Here is a 9,241-nt window from a genome sequence, read left to right on the forward strand (position 1 = left end):
TCGGGGTGGTTGCACCTAAAAGTCGGGGTGGTTGCACCTAAGGGTCGGGGTGGGTGCACCTAAGGGTCGGGATGGTTGCACCTAAAAGTCGGGGTGGTTGCACCTAAGGGTCGGGGTGGGTGCACCTAATCGTTGGGGTGGTTGCACCTAAGGGTCGGAGTGGGTGCACCTAAGGGTCGGGTGGTTGCACCTAAAAGTCGGGGTGGTTGCACCTAATCGTTGGGGTGGTTGCACCTAAGGGTCGGAGTGGGTGCACCTAAGGGTTGGGGTGGGTGCACCTAAGGGTCAGGGTGGGTGCACCTAAGAGTCGGGGTGGGTGCACATAATCGTTGGGGTGGGTGCACCTAATGACTAGGTTGAATGCACCTAAGGGTCGGAGTGGGTGCACCTAAGGGTCTGAGTGGGTGCACCTAAGGGTCGGGGTGGGTGCACCTAAGTGTCAGGGTGGGTGCACCTAAGAGTCGGTTGGATGTACCTAATCGTTGGGGTGGGTGCACCTAATGACTAGGGTGAGTGCACCTAAGGGTCGGAGTGGGTGCACCTAAAGGTCGGAGTGGGTGGACATAAGGGTCAGGGTGGGTGCACCTAAGAGGCTGGGTGGGTGCACCTAATAGTTGGGGTGGGGGCACCTAATGACTAGGGAGAGTGTACCTAAGGGTCGCGGCGGGTGCACCAAAGGGCTACGGTGGGTGCACCTAAGGGCTAGGGCGGGTGCACCCAAGGGCTAGGGTAGGGGCACCCATGGGTCCACGTGGGGGCACCAAATAGTCGGGGTGGGGTCACCAAAGGGTCCGGGTGGGGTCACCTGGTGGTCCAGGGGGGGTGACCTGGTGGTCCAGGGGGGGTGACCTGGTGGTCCAGGGGGGGTGACCTGGTGGTTCGGGGGGGGTCACCTGGTGGTCCAGGGGTGGTCACCTGGTGGTTCGGGGGGTCACCTGGTAGTCCGGTGGGGAGGGGGGGGGTCACCTGGTGGTCTAAGTTAAATGGCTGAAATTTGATTGGCTATTTTAGGCTCCGCCCACTTTTTAAAATTTGAATCCCAGTCACCCATTGACCAACTGTTCCAAGTTTAGTGACTTTGCCATTGACCCTCTAAGAGCAGCGGCAGTTTTAAATTTTCCTATTAAAACATATGGCTGAAATTTGATTGGCTGTTGTAGACTCCGCCCACTTTTAAACATTTGAATTCTAGTCACCTATTAACCGAATATATTAAGTTTAACAACCCTGCCATTAACATTGTTGAAATGGCAGCAATTAAAAATTTTCTCATTGATGTCAATAGGGAAAATCTGATTGGTTGTTTGTAGCTCTGCCCACTTTTTAATGTCCCCAAAATGTGAAAGAAATTTTGAGGTTGACCCCATGACTAAGTGACCCAAGTTTGGTCAGTTTAACTCCGAAGCTGTATGAGTGACAAACGTTTGCATTTTTCCAATAAAACTCTATGGGAGAAAAAAAGAGGTTTTCGGGGGCCCGCCCCAGGGGCCCGGAGGGTGGGATCGGTTAACAAAGCACAAGCAAGATACTCGGGTATGTGCCGACCAAGAGTGCAAAGTTCGGTATTTATACTCCTAAATCTGTGGGAGGAGTAGCAATTTGAACATCTCATTATAGTCAATGGGGAGAATTTGATTGGTTCTGTGTTGCCCCGCCCACATTTTAGGGTCTCCGAAATGTTCTAACAAATTGCGCGTTGACCCCATGACTATGTGACCCAAGTTTGGTGACTTTAGTTTCAAATCTGTGCGACTGGGAGCGATTTGAAAATTTTCCCTGTCAAAGTCAATGGGAAAAACGTGGATTTTGGGGGGCCCGTCCCAGGGGCCCGGAGGGTGGGATCGGTTAACAAAGCACAAGCAAGGTACTCGGGTGGGTGCCGACCAAGACTGCAAAGTTTGGAATTTGTACTCCTAAAAATGTGGGAGGAGTAGCAATTTGAACGTCTCATTACAATCAATGGGGAGATTTTGATTAGTTCTGTGTGGCCCCGCCCACTTTTTCGGGTCCCTGAAATGTGCCAAAAATTTTCGGGTTGACCCCATGACTAAGTGACCCAAGTTTGGTGACTTTAGCGTCAAAGCCTGGCGAGTGGGAGCGATTTGAAAATGTACCCTGTCAAAGTCTTTGGGGAAAAAAGGGGGCTTCCGGGGCCCGCCACGGGGGCCCCGGGGGCGGGATCGTTCCACAAAGTAATAGCAATCCGATCGGGAACAATCTGCACGTTTTGGTAAATTTTTGTCTATGTAGTGTAAAAACTGTGGGAGGAGTTGGGGTGGCAAATTTGGCTATAATAAGAATAATAATATATATGTGAGATAACATTAAGTGGTCTTGCTATGCAAGAACACTTAATAATCTGTCCATGTATAGTTGGGACCAGGAACATATGGGAACATATGGGAAGTAATGATGCTAAAGACCTCACCAATTTCATGGCAATTTTTTGAGTGTTGATTCCTTGAATTGTAGCTGGCAATAGATTTTTGAATAAAGAATGTGAAAAAATTCTTGAAATTATACATAGAAATGTTCATGAAGTATTTAAAATACAATACATATATACGGTATGCAGTGAATTGGAGGTAGTGGTTAGAAAGGTGTCCATAAACTAATGAAGTCTCCAGAAAAAGATGGAATATAGCCAGTGTCGGACTGGGGTGCCTAGGGCCCACCAGTAAAATGTATTTTGAGGGCCCACCATACGGATACATTAAAATATTCCCTGCTCACACAACAGCAAGATGCTACCAGATGACTGAATATGGGGGGGAGGGAGGCCTGCAGCAACTTTGAGAAGGTCGATCCTGGGGAGAAGAGGACACTGTTAGCTTTCCTCTATACCTAGAAGACATCTCCGCTCTGATCGGGTCTATAATAATAAACTGGGAAGTTTCTTTAATAATCTATCAGGTGTTTTATATGAACAGGTTGGTTGTGGTGCTGTACACTGAATATATGTATGTAGTGCAGTAAGTCTACTAGACTAGGGGCCCACCGGGGGATTCACCTGTACCCCTGTGGGCCAGTCCGAGCCTGAATATAGCTCCAGAGATCAGTGAAGGGCAGTGCAATGACATGTAGTCTCATTTGTGTGTATACTGTTGCTATCCCTTTCATATCTAGGTCTCTAGCAATACAAAATCTCTGTCGTTAAATGTAATAATAATGAATTGACTCTGCAGACTTATCCAGTCTAAACAGCAAAGCTTGAAGCTTTGGAAATATCAGTCAATTGTATGTGGCCCTGTAGCTCATGTGAGAACCAGAATATTTTTATACATGGATAGTCTCATGTTTATAGGTTTGCTTTAAATAATATGCAATTTTCTGATGACCCATTGTTTTTACAGGACTTTTGTACGCTTTCTACTTGTTAGAAAACTCATCTTAAAATAAGATGATCATAAAGCGTGCTTCTATTGGTACGTCATCGATATTCTGTGGAGAAACCTGACAGTAAGTGATCAATTTCTCTGCACCACCACAGGATTAATGATGTATTACACATTGTTTATTCAGATAAATATGTAACACCCCAGAGTGGTGTTACCACTACTGCACCCTACTACTATCTCTAATGGGCTAACAAAACATCATCTCATGTATTTTTGTCCAGATCATCCACAATGTGCATTCCTATCTTGTCATGTAACTGTTCACATGTAATGTGTCTGGTCTCCCCCCTGCTATTTGCTATAGCTATGGAACCCTTGGCAGACTTGATTAGGCAAGATAAAGACATTGAAGGCTTTAGGTATGGATCTCATGAAGAAAAAATTGCTCTATATGCAGACGAGATTATGCTGTTTGTGGGCTCCCATGGATCACTTACTAGGATCTTTCAGATTTTTGAAGAGTACAGCGAATATGCAGGACTCAACATAAATTGGTCTAAGTCGGCATGCATCCCGATTGATCCCCTGAATGGGTTAATACTGGGCCAACTGGAAATCAAGAGAATAGACGAACCCGTAAAATATCTAGGGATTCAAATAACGCCTAATTCTAAAGATTATGTCCAGTTAAATGTAATACCTAAAATACAAGAAATTAGGAAGAAAGTAGAAGTATGGAAAAAACTATATGTTTCAATGGCAGGCCGAATTTTACTAGTGAAAATGTGTATTCTACCCTCCATGAATTATATCTTATGGAATGCGCCGGTAATAATTCCTAAAAAGGTTTTTAAAAAAATAACTTCCTTACTGGCGGATTTAATATGGCGTGGCAAAAAAACGCGAATAAGAGCACAAATACTGCAGACTCGGGAGAAGGAGGGTGGATTATAGGCCCCGGGTATGGAACTATACTTCCTTTCTGGCCACATTAGAAATATGATAATATGGAGTAATTCACAAAGATATAAGAACATGGTGGCAGGTATTAATAAAAAAACGGGATAAATGCAGTATTTTTCAAGTGGTGGAAGCTGACATTTTGTCACAGCAGCAAATTAGCAAAATACCCCTATTTGGGCTATGGACTAAAATCTATAAAGAAGTAAGAGAACTGTGACCACAGACTAGACTACACACAGACCCCTTATTGTGGGATAACATACTTCTTACAGAATTGAAGTCAATTGAACAGAAAATCTGGTGGAAATACGGAATTTTCAGACTGGGACAGGTATGGAAGGAGGGAGATATAGTCACATATGCAGATCTTAAAAGTGAAGGCGGGTTTGGGAATAGTGACTTGAGTCTCTTTTACTTACAACTGAAACAATCTCTACGAGTGGTGTTAGGTAGGGGAACACAAATTGATTGTTCCTTGGGAATTTGAAACTTGTATATTGGGGAGGATGGATGAGATAGAGTCTGCTAAGTATCGAGAGATAGCATCCAAACTTTTATTCCAAGCCAGGAGATGCATCGTAGCACATTGGGGAGATAGTGCGGTCCCTGACGCCATAGAGTGGGAGAACCAGGCTAGAGTCTCGCTTGCCAGAGAGAAATTTCATTTGGTATCTAGAAAAAAATACGTTCGATTTGATGGGCTTTTTTTTCTGAACAAGCAGTGGGGAGGGGTGGGAATATTATATTTATGTATAATTGTGGATATGCTATTGCTTAATGTAAAGCAAATTAGACTGTTTACTGTATTCAATTTGTAAAAAACAATAAAGATTAAATATTAAAAGGAAAAAAAAATGTGTCTGGTTCACCAGCAGGTGGCAGAAAACACGACAGAGCTGTACTTAGGTAGAATGAAGCTCTCCATTCCATTCTAACCACCCACTGGAGAGAACTGGGCTAGTCCTACTTCCTGCAGGAAGGGTGGGGACCAGTTCTAGTTGAGCTCTAGTTTACCCCCTGCTAGGGGAAGGGTGTGCAGGGGCACGTCTCTGCTGGACGTGCCCACGCCAGCCAGAGCACCTTAAGCTCTGCTGGCCATGGAGGCTAAAGCCTGAAGCCTCAGGAGCCAGGAGATTAGTTCCTTGGCTGAAGTTAAGTCCGACTAAAAAGTGAAGTGCAGCGTAAAGAAGAAGCTGAGTTATGCAGCCAGACTGTCAGTACAGCAGAGTCAGAGAAAAGCAGAGACATAGCAGAGTTAAGTTTGCCTGCCAGTTCATGCTAAAGGCTGCTGGAACCAAGACAAAGCCTGTAAACCGTTTTGGACAAACGTTTATTCAAAGTAAAGCTGCCATGGAAATTTATCCCAAGGTCTGGACTCAAGTTATTCTTTAGTCCCTCAATTATTCCCCCTATTTATTGCTTCAGAGCCAAAGCCTGGGGTCCAGCAGTATCCATGTAGGAGCACCGTGACATAAAGAGACATTTAGGCCGCGCTACACCACTCAGCATTTCCTACACCTGGGACGCGATATAGAGGGGCCCTGGGGGGAGGCGCCAGTTACAAATAGTGAATTGACTGTATAATATAGCACAGGTCAGCTAATCCAGAACCAAAGATGCTGAGTATTTAAGTAAGATTTTTTTTCTCTTTTTTGAAAAGTGGGTGTCACGGACGTACCGAGACATACGGACGTCCCCGCGACAGTGTGAGACTGGCAACACATGCTTTGATCTGACAGGTTTCCCTGTGGACGTCTGTGTTGTTTCTGATACTGGCCACACCTCTAACCTCCAGGTGTTGCTATTGTAGTCATTTATCTTTCCTTATTTATAGTTGCTTCTCCCACAATGCTGTGCGGTTTATAGCTTCAATGGTATTTGTGGTCTGCTGGTGTTTGGTTCTCGACTGAGTTCCTGTTGCTGCCATAGCTACTGGAAAGTTAGGTGCTTCCTTTCCCTTTTGCATTTTGTTTTCGTTTATCTGTGTGTTGTTTTTCCCCTGCCCTTTGTTGTAGGCCTGAGGGAGATTTCTGGTCGTCCTTCCTTTCTTGAGGAACAGGTAGTCTCAGTCCTGTCACTATCGCCAGGGTCTTATAGGGTGAGTTAGGACTCTAGGTACTCCTGCGTATGAACTCGCCTACATTTGGGGTCTGTTCATACTGATAGCCAGTCAGGACTGTGACTAGGGATTTGACTAGGAGGTGACCTTCTTTTTTCCCTAGCTTTCAGGCCTTGTTCCTTGTTCCCTCTCCTTCTTCGTCTGGTGTGGTGTCTCCTTCCCACACACGGGCGTGACAGTGGGCCAGAAAATGTTATGATTTTAAGAAGAACCACTTGTCACTTCCACCAATCCTAAGTCACTGCCATTCCGATGCTGCTTTGGTCCATGCTGCCCTCAATTTCCTGTCCCAGGACAGGAAGTGGAGGCCAGCAGTGATCATACCAGCACCAAACGGCAAAAGTGGGAGATGAGTGGAGTTGGGTAATGCTTCTTTTTCATATTTAACAAAGTGGAATTCGATCCGAATTTCATGATAAATTCGATTTGCAGCAAAGACTAATTTCCTCGTGCTTTGTGGTAACAAATTGATTTAACCTGAATTAATATAATAAACAAAAAAACATTCTTACCTCCTCTATTTTCTTGCGATGAGCCGGCCACGGCCATATTGATTGAAGATCTTGGCCAAAATCCTGTGCGTGTTGACGTATGATGTTGCAAGCAAATGGAGGGGGTATGTGTGATAAAAAAAAAATTCGGTTAATTTTACACTGTTTTTACTCTCTGATGCCACGATCAAGTATAAACGCTTGATCTGAAGAGTACAATGATGGGGAGCGGCTCATTCGCCACTCCCTGTCATTGCACCCACTACTTACAAAAAAATGCGCTTCTTGACGAAGTAATTCGTCACAAAGCGAAACTTGCTTGTCTCTAAAAGTCTCCATGGAAAACCCCTTTAGATTAGAATTTCCTAATAGAGAATATAAAAATATTACTTTGAATTGATCAACAAAGAATAGGTTTACTCAGTAAAAGTTAAATTCTAAACTTCTTCCACAGAACAAAAAAAGATGAATCTCTGTGAAAACAAAACAGTGACGGACTTCTACATCTTGGGTTTCTCTACTTTCGAAACGGTAAAAATCCCCCTATTTCTTGGAATTATGATAATGTACTTGTTGACCATCCTTGGCAACCTGGTGATCACTACTCTTATCTGTTTGGTGTCCAAGCTGCATACTCCAATGTATTTCTTTTTATGCAACCTTTCTTTTGTAGATGTTATGTACGTCTCATCCACTCTTCCAAAACTACTGTCCATCACAATAACGCAGGATAACAAAATTTCCTTCGATGGCTGTATAGCTCAGCTGTTTTTCTTTACATTCAGTGCTGTCTGTGATATTTTTGTATTAACATCCATGGCTTTCGATCGCTATGTAGCAATCTGTAAACCTTTGCAGTACACACTGATCATGAACAGAAGAGTGTGCATCACAATGTCAGCGTTTTGTTGGATTGTGTCTGCTATGAACTCGTTATTGTTAACCTTGCTTACAGCCGTCCTGAAATTTTGCAATTCCAACAAAGTCAGCCATTTCTTTTGCGATCTCAAGACAATGACTGGGCTTTCGTCAAGTTATACTACAAGTAGGAAAACCTTCATGTTGATTGAAGACATTATTATTGCCTTTGTGCCATTCTCACTCACTATAACATCCTACGTACAAATTATCTCCACGATTTTGAAGATCCGTTCTCCTGAAACACGACTTAAGGCTTTTTCCAGTTGCACGTCTCACCTCACCACTGTTATATTATTCTATGGTCCGATATTAATTGTGTATATGAAGCCTGATTCGGAGCACTCTAAAGAACAAGATAATTTGATTTCTTTACTGTATGTGGCTGTGGTTCCGATGTTAAATCCATTTGTCTATAGTCTGAGGAACAAAGATGTATTGAATGCTGTTCGAAATGTAGTTTCAAGAAAGGATTAATGCTTAGAAATTGTTCTAATAAAAATGTCAGGAAGGACAAAGTAGACATTTTAGTTTGGATTTAGGAAGATTGAGAAATAACCAATGTAAAATAGCTCCAATACTGATTTAATTCACATGATGTCATGTCCCAGGCTCCATCACTGTTTTGTCAAAATTAGAGATGAGCAAACTTTTCAAAAATTCGATTCGGACGGTTCGCTGAATTTTCCAAAAAGTTTATGTCAACGTCAATCCGAATTCATTCGTGATGAATCACATAAAAAAAACTGCTATTTCCTGGCTGCAGAGAGCCTGCATAGTGGTTTAGAACACCGTGCATTGCAGAAACATGCATAGGTAGTCCGTTGTGGTAGTGAAACAGTTACTTTACATCTGTATGACAGGCAGTTGACAGTTGTCACTTATTTAGTCAGTTACGGGGCCAAAACTGACCAAATAACTCATGTGTGAACTTAAAGGGGTTGGCCACCATAAGTATAAAAACAAATAAAGTGCCCCAGACAATAACTAAAGCCAAGAGGAATTTGTATCATGACAGATATACTGTATATATATCATTTTTCTACTGCATTTAGTATAGCATGCTCCCATTAATGAAAGGCTGTGTGGGCGGAGCAGCTGCAAAGTGAAAGTAAAAATCCCAGCATGCATCACAGCAAAGCATCTCCAGGGCAGCAGTCACATGACATCTCTGCCTACTTGTGATGCCATAGTGACAACAGCACCTTAGGTGTCATTTCATCAGTGCTTTAGCATACCTCCTAACTTTAGAATAGAAGGAAGGGGGACACTACGTGCCCAAGGCTACTTTCACACTTGTGTTTTTTGCGGATCCGTCATGGATCTGCAAAAACGGTTCTGTTACCATAATATAACCGCATGCATCAGTCATAAACGGATCCATTTGTATTAGGTCTTCTATAACCATAACG

The 9,241-nt window shown here is 43.4% G+C and overlaps 1 protein-coding gene across 1 annotated transcript; it reads left to right on the forward strand.

Moving 5' to 3' along the window:
- The first annotated feature begins 7,376 nt into the window (after positions 1-7,376).
- Positions 7,377-8,306, forward strand: LOC120988123 (olfactory receptor 1361-like). The gene has a single exon (XM_040415926.1). The coding sequence runs from the start codon at positions 7,377-7,379 to the stop codon at positions 8,304-8,306; it is 930 nt and encodes a 309-aa protein (XP_040271860.1).
- The last annotated feature ends 935 nt before the right edge of the window (positions 8,307-9,241 follow it).

This window comes from Bufo bufo, chromosome 1 (assembly GCF_905171765.1).
Source record: "Bufo bufo chromosome 1, aBufBuf1.1, whole genome shotgun sequence".
Taxonomy (NCBI): domain Eukaryota; kingdom Metazoa; phylum Chordata; class Amphibia; order Anura; family Bufonidae; genus Bufo; species Bufo bufo.

Excerpts from the sequence above, each read along its gene's own strand:
- LOC120988123 (XM_040415926.1), top strand. The coding sequence starts at position 7,377 with ATGAATCTCTGTGAAAACAAAACAGTGACGGACTTCTACATCTTGGGT.